This window comes from Ovis aries, chromosome 10, assembly GCF_016772045.2.
Source record: "Ovis aries strain OAR_USU_Benz2616 breed Rambouillet chromosome 10, ARS-UI_Ramb_v3.0, whole genome shotgun sequence".
In the NCBI taxonomy this organism is placed as follows: domain Eukaryota; kingdom Metazoa; phylum Chordata; class Mammalia; order Artiodactyla; family Bovidae; genus Ovis; species Ovis aries.
The window spans coordinates 48,189,100-48,208,568 of record NC_056063.1 but is presented as its reverse complement, the minus strand read 5'-3'; the positions used below and the strand labels follow the sequence as shown (position 1 = coordinate 48,208,568).

At 37.0% G+C, this 19,469-nt stretch overlaps 1 protein-coding gene across 4 annotated transcripts in view; it reads right to left on the bottom strand.

The window, feature by feature from the left end:
* The window catches only part of PIBF1 (progesterone immunomodulatory binding factor 1), a 228,876-nt gene that overhangs the window by 161,816 nt on the left and 47,591 nt on the right, over window positions 1–19,469 (bottom strand). For all 4 annotated transcript variants that reach the window (XM_004012184.6, XM_042254938.2, XM_042254939.2 and 1 more), the window contains 4 exons: window positions 18,416–18,549; window positions 14,450–14,558; window positions 13,797–13,978; window positions 12,481–12,606 (listed from right to left, as the gene is read on the bottom strand). In XM_004012184.6, coding sequence (XP_004012233.3) covers window positions 12,481–12,606; window positions 13,797–13,978; window positions 14,450–14,558; window positions 18,416–18,549 — 551 coding nt within the window. The remainder of the gene's footprint in view (window positions 1–12,480; window positions 12,607–13,796; window positions 13,979–14,449; window positions 14,559–18,415; window positions 18,550–19,469) is intronic.

The window sequence follows — 19,469 nt, the reverse complement described above, 5'->3', positions numbered from 1 at the left end:
ATCCAATTTGACTTACTGTTTAACAGGAACACAGAAGGAAGATGGGGGACCACTTAAGGGGCTCTTGCAGTAATCAGAACAAGAGATAATGGTACCTTAAACTGAGGCTATATCTGTGAGATGATAAAAGATCAATAAATTATGAAGACACAATCAAAAGGATCTTAGAATGACTAAAACATGGAAAATAAGAAAGATTTTGAAAAGGACCGCAAAGTTTTGGTCTGAGTGAGAAGACTAGAGTTGTCTTTAATTGCATTGGGTCAGACTGGGGCAAGGAGAAGGAGATGGCACCCCACTCCAGTACTCCTGCCTGGAAAATCCCATGGATGGAGGAGCCTGGTAGGCTGCAGTCCATGGGGTCACGAAGAGTCGGACACGACTGAGCGACTTGACTTTCACTTTTCCTTTCGTGCATTGGAGAAGGAAATGGCAACCCACTCCAGTATTCTTGCCTGCAGAATCCCAGGGACAGGGGAGCCTGGTGGGCTACCATCTATGGGGTCGCACAGAGTCGGACACGACTGACGCGACTCAGCAGCAGCAGCAGCAGACTGAGGCAGAGCTAGGTTGGAGGGACAGAAGTTTGCTTCTAGACACGTTAAATTAAAGATGTTTACTAGATAACCAAATGGAAATGCCATGGAGGCAGCTGCAAAAGATGCCAAGGAGATGGGGAAGCCACAGTGCAGGATTCTAGAAGGCAGTTAGACTATGTTTCCAGGAAGAGGGAGTGATCAACTGTATTCAATATTGCTGCAGTTAAGCAAGATAAGAACTAAGAACCCGACCACTACACTTTGGGCAACATGGTCTCTAGGGGTTTTGGTAAGAGTAGCTTTGTTAGATTGGTATGGGGCAGGGGCAAAGCTTGGCAGTGGACTTTTAAAATGGGGTAAAGAATGAGTAGTCATGTACGGATGTGAGAGTAGGACAATGAAAAAGGCCGAGTGTCTAAGAATTGATGCTTTTGAACTGTGGTGCTGGGGAAGACTCTTGAGAGTCCCTTGGACTGCAAGGAGATCAAACCAGTCAATCCTAAAGGAAATCAACCCTGAATATTCACTAGAAGTACTGATGCTTAAGCTGAAGCTCCAATACTTTGGCCACCTGAGGTGAAGAGCCAACTCACTGGAAAAGACCCTGATGCTGGGAAAGACTGAAGGCAGGAGGAGAAGGAGATGACAAAGTTTGAGATGGCTGGCATCACTGATATGAATTTGAACAAACTCTGGGAAATGGTGAAGGACAGGAAAGCCTGGCGTGCTGTAGTCCATGGGGTCTCAAAGAGTCGGACACGACTGACTGACAACAATAACAACAAAGAATGAGCATATAAACTCTTTGCAGGAATCTGGCCACAAAGCAGAGCAACGAAATGGGGGAGGTGGTTAGAAATGGGGGGATGAGAGTGGGAAGTGGAGATACAGTGTTTTTTTTTAAAGATAGGAGAAACAATATGCTTATACATGGGAAAAAGGGGAAAACTGCCAGTATAGGAGGCAGAAGGGAGAACTACTGGAGTGTGCCCTTGAGCAGCAGAGAGGGGACAGGCTCTACTTACAGGTGCAGAGCCTAGGACTCAGGAGAGGAGTCTCAGAGAGGCAGGCCCTGTCAAAAAACATCATTTTATAGAAAAATAAAGGTCTCTTCTCTAAGTTTCAAAATTACAAATGCTTTTATACAGTTCTCATAATTCACACTCAGCCTTCAAGTGTGAAGTAGAGTTTGTGTGCATATGTGCATGCTAAGTCTCTTTAGTCATGTCCAACTCTTTGAGATCCTGTGGACTGTAGCCCACCAGGCTCCTCTGTCCATGGGGATTCTCTAGGCAAGAATACTGGAGTGAATTGCCATGCCCTTCTCCAGGGGATCTTCCTGAACCATGGATCAAACTCCCATCTCTTAAGTCTCCTGCACTGGCAGGCAGATTCTTTATCACTAGCACCACCTGCAAAGCCTTCAAGATTTGCAAATTCTCTGAAAAGGCTGAGATTCTTTTCCAAAAACATTACCACAAAAATTAGTTTCAGTAAGAAATTTTTTGTCAATTTGCATATCCTTGGCCAGTAAGATGGGAATCTTCATTACATTATAGAGTGAGAGGTATCTAGTTTCACCAGTTAAAACGTCTACAATTACAGAAAAATCACAATCTCTCAGTGTCTCAGTTTCTACATTTGTAAAATGGAGATACTAATACCTACAACCTCATAAAATGCCCCAATTAATTCTCTCTACAACGTATGTGATACATCTATTTATGCATACTCAATAAATAGTAGCTACAGTTAGTATGTAACCTAAATATGAAAATCTAGGGGAGGGAAGAGATAGGTGTATGAGATTAAAAGACACAGACTATTATGTATAAAATAAATAAGCATAAGAATGTATTGTACAGCACAGGGAACTATAGCCATGCTTTTGTAATTACTTTGTATCAAGTATGATCTATTAAAAAGGCTGAATTACTATGCTGTACACCAGAAGCTAATATAATATTATAAGTCAATTATACTTAATAAAAAATTTTTAAAATATGAAGGTATTCATTTAGAGAATTAAAATTAGGGCAATGCTTCCCAAGATTTTTTATTGTAAAAAAATAAAACTATAATATTTGTAAGCATACCTTGGGGAAAACAGAGAAAACTGCTACAGAAGCTTCAGCAGCTTAAGATCCCTTCTTGCCTCAGGGTCTTTCCTGAGGGCTGAGGGGAATTGTATCCGGGGCACAGTAGAGAAAATTCCTAGTTATAAATTATGTGATCTTATTGTTGAAAGACATTGAAAAAGACACAAACAAGAGGAGAGATGTTCTGTGCTCATGGATTGGAAGAATTAACATTATCAAAATGGCTTATTACCTAAAGCAGTCTAAAGTTCAAGGTAATCCATATCAAAACCCCAAAGACATTTTTTCACAGAAACAGAACAAAACTATCTAAAAATCACAGACCCACAAAAGATCTCGAATAGCTAAAGCAATCCTGAGAAAAAGCAACACAACTGCAGGCATCACACATTCTGCTTTCAATGTATATACAAAGCCACGGTAATCAGAAGAGAATGGTACTGGCAGAAAAACAGATACATGGATCAATGTGACAAAACAGAGTGCCCAGAAATAAACCGACACAAGTGGAATGACAAAGGAGCAAAGAACATACAGTAGAGAAAGGATTGCCTCCTCAATAAATGGTGTTGTGAAAACTGGGCAGCCACATGCAAAAATACTATTTCATATCATATACAAAATTTATTCAAAATGGATTAAAAATCTCAATGTAAGACCTGAAACCATAAAGCCCTTCGAAGAAAACATAAGCAGTATGTTCTTTGACATCAATCTTAGCAATATTTTTCTAGATATGTCTTTTCAGGCAAGGGAAACAGGGCAAAAATAAACAAATAAGATAACATTAAATTAATAACCTGCACAGTGAAGAAAATCATCAATAACACAACAATGATCCTACTGAATGGGAGAAGATGTCTGTAAATGATACACACAATAAGCGATTAATATACAAAATAGATAAAGAACTCATACAACTCAACAATAAAAATCAACCCAATTGAAAATGGGCAGAAGAGCTTAATGGTCATTTTTCAAAGGAAGACATACAGGTGCTCAATAAGTACATGAAAAGATGTTCAAAATCACCAATTAGAAAAATGCAAATCAAAATCACAATAAGCTATTACCTTACACCTGACAAGAACAACTATCATCAAAAAGACAAGAAATAACAAGTGTTGAAGAGGATGTGGAGAAAAGGGACCCCTTAATCACTGTTGGTGGGAATGTAAATTCGTGTAGCAACTATGGAAGACAGTATGAAGATTCCTAAAAAATTAAGAATAGAACTCCCATATGATCCAGTTATCTCACTTTTGGATATATAGTCTAAGAACAAGAAAATACTAATCTGAACACACACACACACAATGGAATAGCACTCAGCAATAAAAAAGAGATGAAATCTTGCCATTTGCAATAACATGGATGGACCTTGAGGTTATTATGCCAAATGAAGTATGTCAGATGGAGAAAGACAAATATTGTATGATCTAACTCATAGGTGGACTATAAAAAACTAGTAAATAAATAAAAACAAAGTAAATGAACAAACCAAACCAAACAAAAACAAACATGAACATACAGAGAACAGTGTGGTGGTTACTAGAGGAGAAAGGGAAGGGAAGGGCAAAATGGGTAAAAGTGACCAACTGTATGATAATGTCAAATGTCAAATGCTATCCCAATAATAACAAAATAAATAATAAAATTAAACTTGTTTTAATGAACAACAGACAAACAATATGATCTTAGAGAAGGTACTTTGGAGCTTGATCAGAGCTGTCATATCAGTAAAACATCAGGAATTAATTGTTATCTTCCTTTCTCAATTTTGTCTATAACCTTGAGTTAATGGCCGTATCTAACTATTCACCTCTCTGAGACTAGGCAAGCAGAAGAGCTGAGTCATTCTTGTTCACTTCCTGCCAATCACCAGATCTTGTCAATTCTACTATAAATATTCTTTCAACTTTTATTTTCTCTTTCCATTTTTCATATTCATTTAAATTTTGCAACTGTCTCCTTACCAGTCTTCCTGCCTTTGTGTCCTTTACAATCATAATCCATCTCACACTGCAACTGTGGTTACAAAAAACGAATATATCATGTCACTCTTTTACTATAAAATCTCCTAGAATAACCTGACAACAGAACATTTAAAAATTTGACCCCACTCTTCAACCAGCCTCCCTCACCATCCTATGAACTAAACAGTGCAGGCAAATCTAAGTTTTTGCACAACCCAAACTCTCACTGCTTCTTACCTGGAATACCCTAAACACCTTGAAAATTCTTAAATGTTATCAATTAAGCAGTGAACACCTGTGGTAATCACCTACCGGGCATAAAGAAAATAATTTACAATAAAAAATAGCTAATAATAAAACTCCATTTACAATTATTTGAGAAGCTATCTGTAAAGCCACAGACTTTCAGAATAGTCTAACTGCAAAGACACTATGAATATGGTTAAGTGTTTTCATAAAAGAACTTTAAAAATATACAGGGCATCCCTGGCAGTCCAGTGGTTTAAGACTCCGTGCTCAAGACTCCATGTTCCCATTGCAGGGAGCATGAGTTCAATCCCTGCTGGGAAGATCCCCTTGTCATGCGGCATGCTCCCCCGCCGCCCTCCCTGCCCACCCCACATACAGATATCTGTTAAGATATCAGTGAAAGAAGTATGCTTGTTTAAGCACTAATGAGGGCATACACTTCTCAAATCATGAATGAAATCCCTGTACACTAGTTGCAATTCACCTATTGTAATGTGTTATGTATACTCAACTAACTTTTGTAAATAAACAGATTCAAGATTCAAAGGTACTTAATATCACACTGAGAATCTACACAAAACTTAAGTTTTTTATTTCTTTAAATTTCTTCTTGAGTACTTTGGAAATGATAAATTGTGGTCAAGATGGTTTCCAGTGATATGGTGGGAAAATAAAATGACTAAAGCAATACTAATTGTGACACTTAAAAGCATAATTTTGATTTCCTTTTCCCTACTGCCTTCCCCCTTTTAAATAACTGTAGAGCAATTTGCATTTTCATATTTTTCTGTGCAGAAAAGAGTATAATGAGCATCTCTCACAAACTCTTCTTTACTCTTTTTTACAGTATTACTACGTGTATAGCTCTTTCTGTGGTTATAATAATGAGACTATAATAATGAACCAGTTTTACGTTCTGGAAAAACTTAATCAGCTGAATTTATCTCCTCTTATTTCACCATCTCACAATATTAATCAACAAAAGTCAGCCATTTGCAGAAATTTAGACTGAAACAAATGGCATGCAGACCCTCCATGCTTTCAGTTCAGTCACTCAGTCGTGTCCGACTCTTTGCAACACCATGAATCGCAGCTCACCAGGCCTCCCTGTCCATCACCATCTCCCAGAGTTCACTCAGACTCACATCCATCGAGTCCATGATGCCATCCAGCCATCTCATCCTCGGTCGTCCCCTTCTTCTCCTGCCCCAATCTCTCCCAGCATCAAAGTCTTTTCCAATGAGTCAACTCTTTGCATGAGGTGGCCAAAGTACTGGAGTTTCACCTCTATGCTTATATTGTCTTATTTAACGAAAATGGTTAAATGCCATGGAAATCAATACTTAAGAATAATTATATATTTTGTAATACTGCCTTTTAGTGATGATAAACAATTCCAGGGATTCCCTGGTGGCTCAGATGGTGAAGAACTTGCCGGCAATGCAGGAGAACTGGGTTTGATCCCTGGGTTGGGAAGATCCCCTGGAGAAGGGAATGGCTACCTACTCCAGTATTCTTGCTTAAAGAATCTCATGGCCAGAGGAGTCTGGTGGGCTACAGACCATGGGGTTGCAAACAGTCGAACATTACTTGGCAACTGAGCACACAGGCACGCAAACAATTCTATAATGTTAGCAGTTTTCTGTTTTATAATGCTCATTTTACTTAAATTGTCAACATAATGAATAAAAGAAAATTTTTAAGCATTTCGCATAAATAAAAAGTACCTAAATACCATTTATATACAGCTTTATAATTTATAATGTACTTTTTACATATTTTATCTCATTTAGAACTTACAGATCACCCTGTGAAATATACTCACTCATTTTATAAAACAAAAAATTAAACTTCAGTGATATTAAGTGACATATTCACTCAGCTAATAAAGTCGTATAGCCAGAATCTGTCTGATTCCAAATCTCTCTCACACTATACTCCCTGTTCAGGGAATAATGCTCTTCTTCCAAATGTACAAGAGGGTCCTACTAAGTAAGAAGTCTTTTATATAATAAATCTCACCACCAGAGTGAGTTTCACTCATTATTTTACATAGCTCCCAAATATCATTTTAAAGAAGAAAAAAGTTCAGAGAAAGACAAGAAACCTAACTCCTAGACTGAGCTAAAGCATGCATACACCTTATAATTCCAAATAAAGTATTTTTGGTTCAGTTCAGTCGCTCAGTTGTGTCCGACTCTTTGCGACCCCATGAACTGCAGCACACCGGGCCTCCCTGTCTATCACCACCTCCCGGAGTCCACCCAAACCCATGTCCATTGAATTGGTGATGCCATCCAACCATGTTATCCTCCGTCATCCCCTTCTCCTCCTGCCCTCAATTTTTCCCGGCATCAGGGTCTTTTCAAATGAGTCAGCTCTTCACATCAGATGGCCAAAGTATTGGAGTTTTAGATGTACCCAAATACGTAAGTTCTCTTTTTGCTTATCTCAGCCATTTCTTAAGTCTTTATCTCTTATTTTTTCTTCTTCTTGCCTCTCAACTCCTTAACTTCACAAACTACTGGTATGATTGACTGCAGAGGCAGATCAAGATTGGAGGGAATGATTTCCATCTTTTTTTCACATCTAAAAAGAGAAAATAAGAGGCACTCTTTCTCTTTATTAAAGTAGCAAAGTTCCTTCATTAAATCTCAACCCTTCAGTATCTATTTTTTTCCCCATTATGGTTCATTGTTGTTGCTATTTAGTCACTCAGTTGTGTCCAACTCTTTTGTGGCTCCATGGACTGGAGTCCGCCAGGCTCCTCTGTCCATGGAATTTTTCAAGCAAGAATACTGGAGTGGGTTGCCATTTCCTTCTCCAGGCGATCTTCCCAACTCAGGAATCAAACTCACATTTCCTGCATTGGCAGGTTGATTCTTTACCAGTGAACCATCAGGGAAGCCCATTATGGTTTATTACAGGAAACTGAATCTAGTACCCTGTAATATACAGTAGGATCTTGTTTCTTTTATAGAGTAGTTTGTATCTGTTAATCCTAAATTCCTAATTTATCCCTGCTCCCCTTTGGTAACCCTAAGTTTATTTTCTATGTCTGTGAGAATGTTTCTGTATTGTAAACAAGTTCATTTGCATTATATTTTAGACTCTACATATACCTGATGTCATATAGTATTCATCTTTGTCTGTCTGCCTTACTTCACGTAATATGATAATCTTTAGGTCCATCCATGATGCTGCAATATGGGGGCACTGTTTCATTCTTTTTTATGGCTGAGTATTACTTCATTGTAGAACTGCTATGAACACGTGGGTACACATATCTTTTTCAATTATAGAGTTTTCTCCAGATATATGCCCAGGAGTAGGAATGCTGAATCATACAGAAACTATTTTTAGATTTTAAAGGAATCTCCATTCTGTTTTCCATAGTGGGTGCAACCAATTTACATTCCCACCAACAATGTAGGAGGTTCCCTTTTCTCCACACCCTCTCCATCATTTTTGTTATTTTTAGACTTTTTAATGATGGCCATTCTGACTGGCAATGGCACCCCACTTCACTACTCTTGCCTGGAAAAATCCCAGGGATGGAGGAGCCTGGTAGGCTGCAGTCCATGGGGTCGTGAAGAGTTGGACACGACTGAGTGACTTCACTTTCACTTTTCACTTTCATGCATTGGAGAAGGCAATGGCAACCCACTCGTGTTCTTGCCTGGAGAATCCCAGGGATGGTGGAGCCTAGTGGGCTGCCATCTATGGGGTCACACAGAGTCAGACACGACTGAAGCGACTTAACAGCAGCAGCAGCAGCAGCAGCATTCTGACTGGTGTGAAGTGACACTTCACTGTAGTTCTGATTTGCATTTCTCTAATGATTAGACATGTTGAGCATCTTTTCATGTGTCTATTGGCCATCTGTGTGTCTTCTTTGGATAAATGTCTATTTAGGTCTTCTGCTCATTATTTGATTGGGTTGTTTGCTTTTTTGTTATTGGGTTATATGAACTATTTGTATATTTCGGAAATGAAACCTTTGTTATATTGTATGCAAATATTTTCTCCCATTCTATATGCCTTTTTTTTTCATTTTGTTTATGGTTTCCTTCGTTATGCACAAGTTTACATGTTTGATTAGGTCCATTTGTTTATTTTTGCTTTTATGTCTATTGACTTGAGACTGATTGCTATGACATATGTTAGAGAATATTTTGCATATTTCTCTTGAAGGGGTTTTACGGTGTCATGATTTATATTTAAGTCTTTAAAAAGGCACTCTCTTATAATATCCCCCATTGCATAGAAAACAAACTAAAAGCAAATCATATTTCTCTAATCTTACTTAACTTTCTCCTAAAAATGCTTATTGCCCAAGAGACAAGGAGACTAAGTACATTTATGCAAGTGTAAGTACTTTTCCCATTTTAATTCATATTGTAACAGCACACTTTGATGAAGTACAAGTAATCAACATAAACATCTAAGTCCAGAGCAAGTAATCAATTTGCTCAGGCACAAAAACACCTAAATGAGTACTCTTGTGTTTTCTGGATCTCATGTTTCATAACAAGGAACACTAAAACCCTTTCCTTAATTATTTTAAGTTTCAAAGGAAATAATTTACAATTTATTTTTACTTTGTGAAAGACAAGTGGGATGTAAGCTCTAACTACAGTTAAATCCTGCCACCGGAATGAGGAAACTGGGATTCAAAAGAATTCAGCCACATAAAACACAGGATTAGATTATTGTGAGGTTAATAAAATGATACAGGTGAGTCTGTATCACAGCTGGCTGGGGGCCCAGGCTGCAGTCTGGCTCCACCTGGTGGCAACCATCCACCCTAGATTCACTATCATGCAGTCATCCTGGTGGCTGGCTGGAGTTTCTAGGGTGGTAGCCCCAATCCCAGGAACTCCCTGACTAGGTGGCATCCACTTCGATGTGGCTATGGAGTCAGAAGGGGAAAAGGAAACCTGCTCAATTTCCCTGCTTCCAGAAATGGTTCCATCATCTGTTTCCCAACCTACTGCTACCAATCATTTTAGAGAGGAGTTTACATCAATTTGTTTACATCAATTTGTAAATACATGTAAATTTGTACATACAATTTGTAAATTGCATTTGTAATTTGTAAATACAAATTGCAAATACATGAGCTGTATTTTAAAGGACTTTAGAAAAAAAATCACCGCCACCAACAACAATAACAACAACAAACACTAAAAAATCAGTACATTCTCAAAATGACTACATATTAAGATTTATGTGGGTATCTGCACTATTTAGAAGTAATCATGCATGTTTATCATAGAAACAATCCCATAAATTTTAAGATTTTTACGTTGACCAATAAAAGCTTTTATTACAAAATCCATAACAGAACTGAGTCACAGGACTAAAAGTACTTATTTGTAAAAGAGAACAGTAGCATTACCTATTGGAGAAGGCAATGGCACCCCGCTCCAGTACTCTTGCCTGGAAAATCCCACGGATGGAGGAGCCTGGTAGGCTGCAGGCCATGGGGTCACGAAGAGTCGGACACGACTGAGCGACTTCATTTTCACTTTTCACTTTCATGCATTGGAGAAGGAAATGGCACCCCACTCCAGTGTTCTTGCCTGGAGAATCCCAGGGACGGGGGAGCCTGGTGGGCTGCCGTCTATGGGGTGGCACAGAGTCGGACACGACTGAAGCGACTTAGCAGCAGCAGCATTACCTATGCCACAAGTTTAGTGGGTGGCTTCCCTGGTGGCTCAGAGGGTAAAGTGTCTGCCTGCAGTGTGGGAGACCTGGGTTCAATCCCTGCATCGGGAAGATCTCCTGGAGAAGGAAATGGCAACCCACTCCAGTATTCTTGCCTGGAAAATTCCATGGACAGAGGAGCCTGGTAGGATATATATAGTCCATGGGGTCTCGAAGAGTCAGACACGACTGAGCAACTTCACTTTCACTTTCTGGGTCTTTTAAGATTTAGACCGTATACTGTCAATTTTTCTATTTACGCATGTCACAGACACTTAGTGAAACTAAACTAAATTTGTCATGTTTCTCAGGTAAAGCCATGTATTTTTCTGATGCTTTAAAGACTACATCACTGTCCCCACGGTTGCCCAATCAAGAACCTAGTGACATCCTTCTCACTCCCCAGTCCAATCTAGTCACCGAATCCTCCTGTCTATCCAGTTAGCTTAGTGCTACCTCCTGAGCATTTTTCCCAGTCTGGCCCACTCCTCCCCATCTCTGCTGCTACTACTGTAGTTCCATCATTACTTCCCACCTTGGTAAGGGAAGCAATCTCTAAAAGAGGCCTCTTTGTCTACAGCTTTATACACCCTCAATCTTCCTCCACATCACAGAATGGATTTCTATATAAAGTCAGATCATATCATGCATAGTCTCAAAATCTTTTAACTGTTTACGATGTTAGACAATAGCTCAAATGCATAATTAGGACCCATTTCCCTCTTTTGCTTCATTTCTTACAATTCACTGCTTCTCACTCTATGGGCTAACTATACTGAATTATTTGCAGTTTGTTCCAAAAACTTCATTTTGACTTGTCTCCAGGGTACGCATTAGTGCCCCTAATTTCCTTCCCTTCCATAACTGACAGTCTTATTCTTAGTCACCATGCAGATGTTAGCATACGCATTTCTCCCTCCATGCAACCTTCCCCAACTCCTCCCAGGGCTCAGTTAGATACACCTTCAGTCTATGTGGTCTCATTCTGAGTATCCTGCCATTTGCTCTATTATTATCATATTTTTGCTCATTGTTCCTTTATTTCTCCATTAGATTGCCAGCTTTGTGAAGGCAAAGGTCACCAGTGTATCTATGGCTCATGACATGTATCAGTACATGGTTAGTAAATATTTGCTAAATAAATAAATTTATTGTTCCGAGAGTTCAAGTGTAAACTTCTCTAATACCAACCACAGTCTGATTTAAAGACTTGCTTATTGGCAAAGATCAAATACACTCAAGTCAGTGTTAATAAATTAGTATGACAATTAAGTTAATTTCCAAATAAATTTCCCTCTAGATATCAACTTTGAAAAGCCATATGAATCATGATAGTATATAAAACTAACTGCTATTGAAATAAGTAGCATTTATTTTTCCCTTAATACTGCTATTCACTAAGGAAACCTGATATATGCTGATCTAAAAGTAACTGCATGAAAAAAAACCTATCCTCCTTTAAGATTATCTAAAAATATGATTTCTTTTAGGTCCAGCAGCTAAACAAGGCATAAGTAATATTTCTTATTATTATTCCAGTCTTTGAAATTTCCTGGAGAAATCACTGGCATGTTATAGGAAGAACTAGCATCTCTTAGTTCTAATTTCCTTTTCATTTCTGTCCTTAATATGGAACATAAAGGCAAAAGGACAAGTTAACAGGGTAATAAAAAGATAATAGGAATAACAGAATAAAGAGGCCTAATGTCTGACAAACCCTGTTGTAAGCTAGTTATCAAAGGCCTGAGAACTTTAATATTTCATTATACTTAGATTTAGATTTATGACAAACTTTCTCTAACATATTAAAAAAGACATTACATTGTGAACTAAAGTTTAATTTCAATAAAACTATAAGCTTCAAACACCAATAAAATATCACAGAAATGTCCTACTTTCCTTTTTTACCTGTTTTCTCGTTCATACATTTCCCTAGAGGCACTTCGGAGTTGATCGATTTCTTGATTAGTTTTCAATTTGATCTGTTCCAGTTCATCACGTAGTTTATTTTCATATTCTGTTTTATAACGGTCTCTGAAAGGAGTCAAAAGGAATATCCATTATTATTATTATTTTTTTTTTTTGGTAAAAGAAATAGGTCTTTGCCCCTCGTGTAAGATTTTAATACCTTACATCAAATATGCTCTACATACAATGTTCCTTAAAAAAACAGTATTAGATATAAAGTTTTATAATTCCTAAAAATACTTTTTCAAAGTAGTTCCTTCTAAGATTTCCTTTTAAACATACTGCCCCAAAAGCTTAATTACTATAAAAAATGTTAGTTCATGTTGGATAATTATTCATCTTCAAAAATATTTTACTAATAGTTTTTAATGCATATGGCCAAAGACTTTTAAACCAATGCATTGTGGAATGCACTTCATTTAGAAGTAATAATCTGATGTGGTGCATACTAAGGGACAATCTTAAAAAAAACAAAGACCCTCGTGGACTCTTAACAAAAACTTTCCTTCTAAGCACAACAACCACAGCCACTGTGATCTCTTAGCAAAGTCACAAAGCATTACATAGGGTATTAGCAGAAGCACAAACTGATGAAAAATACCACCAGCTGAGAAAAATGTTATGAATATATGAAGTCTTAAAGGATAAAATTCAGAATTTTAGTTTTTGAAATGCTCACAAAAATGCTGATAAAATAAATACCTTCTGAAGAGACATATATGAGGCATATAAACATATGGTGTCTCAGATGGTAAAGAATCTGTCCACAATGCAGGAGTCCTGGGTTCTATCTCTGGGTCAGGAAGATCCCCTGGAGTAGGAAATGGCAACCTACTCCTGGATTCTTGCTGAGAAATCCCATGGACAAAGGAGCCTGGCAGTCTACAGTCCATGGGGCTACAAAGAGTTGGACATGACTGAGCAACTAACATTAAATATATAAAAGTATATAAATACTTTCTTAAAACACTTATATAGAGATTTAAGTCATTGGGAGCTAAAAAGATTATATCATTTTAAAAAATTAATAAAAACAGTAACAGTGTAGATATCCCTACCTAAAAAAAACAGGCTTTTGGAAAAAAACAAAATGTCTTCAGAAAAAAATCAGTTAGAATATGAGTATCTTGTGAAGAAACAAAAACAATTATCTTAACATTATCCTATAAACCTTATTTGTCCCCAAAGCCAGGAGTTCCCTCAAAGAAGATGGTTTGATTGACATCTATTTTTATGGAAAATCATGTAAATCTTGCCTGGATGTTACGTATTTTTCATACATCTCTTCTCTAGCCTTTTTAGTTTCTTCAAGTTGAGCTTGAAGTCTTTCAAGACGATCCTCTTCGTGGGCACAGCGAACACTAAGCTCCATGTTTTGGCGGTTGAGATACTCTTTATCCTTTTGCAGTAAAGTAACAGTCTGCTGTAAGGTGGCTACCTATACACAGGCAGAGACAGAGTGTCCAGAGCAATGTCATCTTACTTTTCAAGGTTTACTGAATTATTTCTTTCATTTGTGCTTGTGCTCAACACATAAAGAGGCTAATTCTTATCATGAAAATTTCCATCCAAACAGAGCTACTAAAAAGTCCCTTCTTTCCAGCAACTATATCAAAAAAGAAACAATTTCCCTCTCACAATTCTTGCCCTGGGCTAGGTCCACAATCACTGTACAATAAAAAACAAGTGACTCGGGACTTCCCTGGTGGTCCAGTGGTTAAAGAATCCACCCTGCCATGCAGGGATGTAGGGTCAATCCCTGGTCAGGGAACCAAGACTCCACATGCAACGGAACAAAGCTCTCACAAGACCATGACACAATAAAGACCCTGCGTGCCTCAGTGAAGACCCAGCGCACCCAAACAAATGAATATTAAACACAAACAAACAAGTGACTCTCTAAGCTTACCTCTTTTGATAATTCACTTCTTTCTTTAGCTTGAGTTATGTGAGAGGCTTCAAGTACTTCATATTTTCTCCTTAAGTCAGTTGCTTCCTGTTCAAGTGCATCACGCTCACTATAAAATTCAAATACATTTGTTTTTATTAAACTAGAACTCAAGTACATATGTAAATTCTACATCTCTTTTTATAACAAGCATTTTAAAAGGGGTGATTATATTTCAGGAAACTGAACAGAGATATTTCAGTGTCATTCTGTGAACAATAAAGTATCTGCTTTTCAAATTTAGGAGACTCTTTGAGATCTTGCTCAGATAAATATAAATTTATTATCTGTAAAAAATAAATATGTAAGCTACACTGACAAAAGTAAACAATAAAACTTTTAAAGGTATACTCTGGTGTCTTTTCACTAATCATCTTCAATCTAATCTGGAAGTCAAAACTTTTAAAGAATTTAAACATGGCTCTAGGCTTTCAGTTGTTAGGCTCAAAAGCCCTTCACTCATTACTCAGATTGTGTTGCTGATACACAGGCAGGCATTCTTGTGACTGCTTCATTCACAAATTGTTCATGATTACCCAGAGATTCTAATTTCCATTCTTAGATGAGCTCTTTCCCCAACACAGAAAAACTAAGAATTGGACCAAACCTACAAACAGGTATCTTAAAAAATGAGCAGAGAAACAGATTTACTATTTCTTAACTTTTCTTCTATAGCCAGAATCAGTTTCTTTGCCCTTTATTTCAGCTACTCTCCTGGTGTTTCCATGGGAGAGCTATTAAAAATTGTTTTTCTTTTCATCAGATTTTCAATAACTCATTCAGAAAGATGACTTCTAAGATTTCTTCTGCTTAACAAAATAGCATATTTATACTTGAGCAAAGCACAAGTTAAAAAATAACAATCACCCATAAACCTACTAACTAAAGATGACTATCAGTATTAACACTCTGGTTCATGTTAACTGTTTTATGTCTTTACATACAAATGTTTTTATTCTCACAAGGTAATGACTTTTGCTATGATTTTTTAGTGTAAAAAAGAAAGATGGGCATATGCATTTTGCTTCTTAAAATTAAATGTGTTTGACTTATCCATATACACTAGGGGCTTCCCAGGTGGCGCCAGTGGTAAAGAACCCGCCTGCCAATGCAGGAGATATAAAGAGATGTGGGTTTGATACCTGGGTCGGGAAGATCTCCTGGAGAAGGAAATGGCAACCCACTCCAGTATTCTTGCCTGGAGAATCCCATGGACAGAGGAGCCTGGTGGGTTACAGTTCATGGGGTTGCAGAGAGTTGCACACAAATGAAGTGATTGAGCGAGCAAATATATACATTCAGGTCTAATTTAATTATTTTAATTGTCACAAAGAATTATATTATAGAAATAAATTATAATCTATTTTCTTTTTTTTAATATAACCTGCTCTGCTTTTTTTAATATAACCATGCTGCTGTCAAAAAGCATTTGAATTCTTTCTAATAATGATGCTGTTAATTACAATATACCTGTTCTCTTCTGTACATTTGTGAGAATTTATCAAGGACATTAAAGTGATTTTTTCTCCCAGTTTATATTTTTGTGATCAGACCAATTTTTAAAACTCCATTCATTCTACTGAGTAAACCAAAGGATTCTCAGCTTGAGCCACCCTTGCCTGGTTGTTTTCTTGTTCCATTTCTAGCACATGATGATGTTTATTATAGTTTTATTTCTTAGATTCTCATTGTAGAAAACATATATATACATATATATATAAATATATATAAAGATGATAAAATGAGACACCTCCCCACCCCACTCCCTGCTTTCATCACTCACCATAAAGAACTATCAACTCATGGCTCATCTTGGCTCATTTACCCATCCTTTCATGGCCACTCTGGATTATTTTGATGACTATGCCTTTTAGTTTTCTCCTTTCATATTTTACCTATTGTTGCTATAGATTTATAGTGGCAGAAAGTGAAAGTTGTTCAGTCGTGCCTGACTCTTTGTGGCCCCACAGACAGTACAGTCCACGGAATTCTCCAGCCTGAATACTGGAGTGGGTAGCCTTTCCCTTCTCCAGGAGATCTTCCCAACCCACGGATCGAACCCAGGTCTCCCACACTGCAGCTGGATTCTTCACAAGCTGAGCCACAGGGAAGCCCTGAGAGATCATCAAAACACCAACTCAAAGTATCATCTTATCATCACAATCTACTTCATTTTGAAATGATTCTTTTGAAATCTAGCTCTATTTGAGAACCCAATCGTATAGCTGTCATGGATTTCAAGCTCTAATAATCTCTACATTTTGATATAAAAATACATACATAGTAACACACACTGCATGCCAGTCATGCCGGGAGTAGGAGTACCAACGTCATATTCCCAAATCCTTGCAAATTTACTTACGGTGTTTTACAGTTTATAAAGCATTCATTCATTTAACAAACACTCACTGAGTGACTACAATGGTTTAAGAATTGTTTTAGGTACAAGTAGACACAGCAGTGAACACTTACAATAATCTCTATATATGTGTATATATGCACACATATATACTTTCATAAAAATTATTCAATCTTCTAAATTTATACAGTGTAGTTATTGTATTAGTACCACCTCACAAATGACAAAACTTAAGCTTAGAATAATTAGAGATTTCCTAAGGGCATATAGCTAAGTAGTGGTTCATTAGTCTATTCCAGCAAAAGGAAAATTATATGCTATAGCTGTTCAGCAGCAACACAATGGGAAACATATCCTCAGAAAGTATCATTTTTTTGAAAGTGTATGTGCCTTTTGTTGAAAAGAAATAGCTGAAAACACTTTAGATAAAACTGCAAAGTACTTAAATTCACTCCATAAAATAAAAACAGTCAAGTAAGAGTTCAAAAATATTTATACACATAGGATTTCCCTGGGTTCCTATCACATTTAAAAAGGCAAAAGCAACTTCTAAATAAAATAAAAACAACTGATATAAAAAGACAATCTAAACTCACCAAGCTGCCAAAACTACACGCTTTTATACAATAAAGAATAAGGTATATGTCAAGAGAATAAGAAGACATGGCAAGACTGGGAGAAAATATTGCCAAAGATGTATCTGATAAAGGACTATTATCCAAAATATACAAAGAACTCTTAAAACTTACAGTAAGAAAACAAACAACCCAATTAAAATATAAGCCAAAGACTTTAACAGATACCTCACCAAAGGAGATATACAGATGGTAACTAAGTACATGAAAAGATGTTCTATAGCACCTGTCATCAAAGAAATGCAAATTAAAGCAATGAGATATGAGTACACACCTATTAGAATGTAAAATCCAGAACACTGATAATGAATACTGGCAAGGGTGTGGAGCAACAGGAACTCTCACTCACTGCTGGTGAAAATGCAAAATGGTACAGATACTTTGGGACAGACACTTGGCTGGTTTCTTACAAAACTAAACATACTCTTACCATATGAGTATGTTTACACTCTTTGGTATTTACCCAGAGGAGTTGAAAATTTATGTCCATATAAAAATTGGCACATGAATTTGTATAGCAGCCTTATTCCTAACTGCCAAAACCTGGAAGCAACTAAGATGTCCTTCAGCAGGTGAATGAATAAGTAAACTGTGGTACATCTTGATAGTGGAATATTATTCATCATTCAATGGAATATTATTATTCAATGAGTACTATTCAATAGAATACTATTCATTATTCAAATGATCTATCAAGCCATGAAGAGATATGGAGGAAACTTAAATGTATATAACTAAGTTAAAGAAGCCAATCTGAAAAGGTTCTGTGTGGCATGGTTCCAACTATATGACATTTTAGAAAAGAAAAAACTATGGAAACAGAAAAAAAAGAGGGCTATAAAGTAGCATTAATGATGTTGATGGTAAGAATTCAAGTGACTCTGATGCATGCTAAAAAAGAGAACAAGTAACACAGACATCTTAACTACTTACCTCTTAACTTTATCATAGTTCTCTTGACGGTAGTCACCTTGCTGAATTAACTGTTTTGTGTCTGCTAATTCTAAGGCCAAACGTTGACATCTAATTTGAAGCTCAGAGTAGTTTCTGCGATCTTCCTCATAAGTCTATAGGTCAAAAACAGTAACAAACCATTCAAACTAAACATACTTGACCAAATTCTGTATTGAATGCTTTTGTTGAACTGTGAGTATCTTTGTAATTTTAAAAAATTCTCAATTTTTCTATTTAGTAATTTTTCCTTACTCAAAGGCCAGTAATCTTAAACTCACTGAGTAGTCTATAAGTTCATTTGTTTAAAACTTGAACCAATACAATATTGTAAAGCAATTAACCTCCAATTAAAATAAATAAATTTATATTAAAAAAATTGAACTCTGTTTTTCATAGAAAAATAGGACAACTATGCTTTGGTGAATAGCATAACACATAAAATGACTACATATGCTAATGACATTTTCAACATTTACTGAGTTACTATTAGATGCGAAAGACACAGAAATGAATGAAACACTGCCCCTGTTCTTGAAGAGTTCACAATGACAGGCAAAGAGCCACATGAATATCAAACATTCACAATGAAAAATAGTTACTGAAAAGATTAACCGTACAGTTTCAGTTGTGGTATTCAGCAAAAAAGGAGTCTTGTAGTGCCTGGAACACATTTCTACACTGAGCTTTCTCGTACTCATCAAACGAGGAGAAAGGGATTGCAGACATGTGGCAGAGGAGCAGAAGTACAAGCCTTAAATGCGCACTTGGTCCTGCTTCCTATGAGCCTCATTTCTCACCATTTCTCACATTCACAGTTCACCCTAATGAAGATCTGAGGTTCTCTGAACACACTGCTTCCTCTAACCTGTTCTCACTGCCTGAAGAGCTGAATACTATCAATACTCCCTTTAGAGTACTGATCTTAGTGTATTATCAAATTAGTTTTTTCACACCAGAGTGTAAACATCTTAAGGGCAGGGACTTTATCTTGTTTGCCATTGGATCTCCATTACTTTATACAGGACTTGGTATA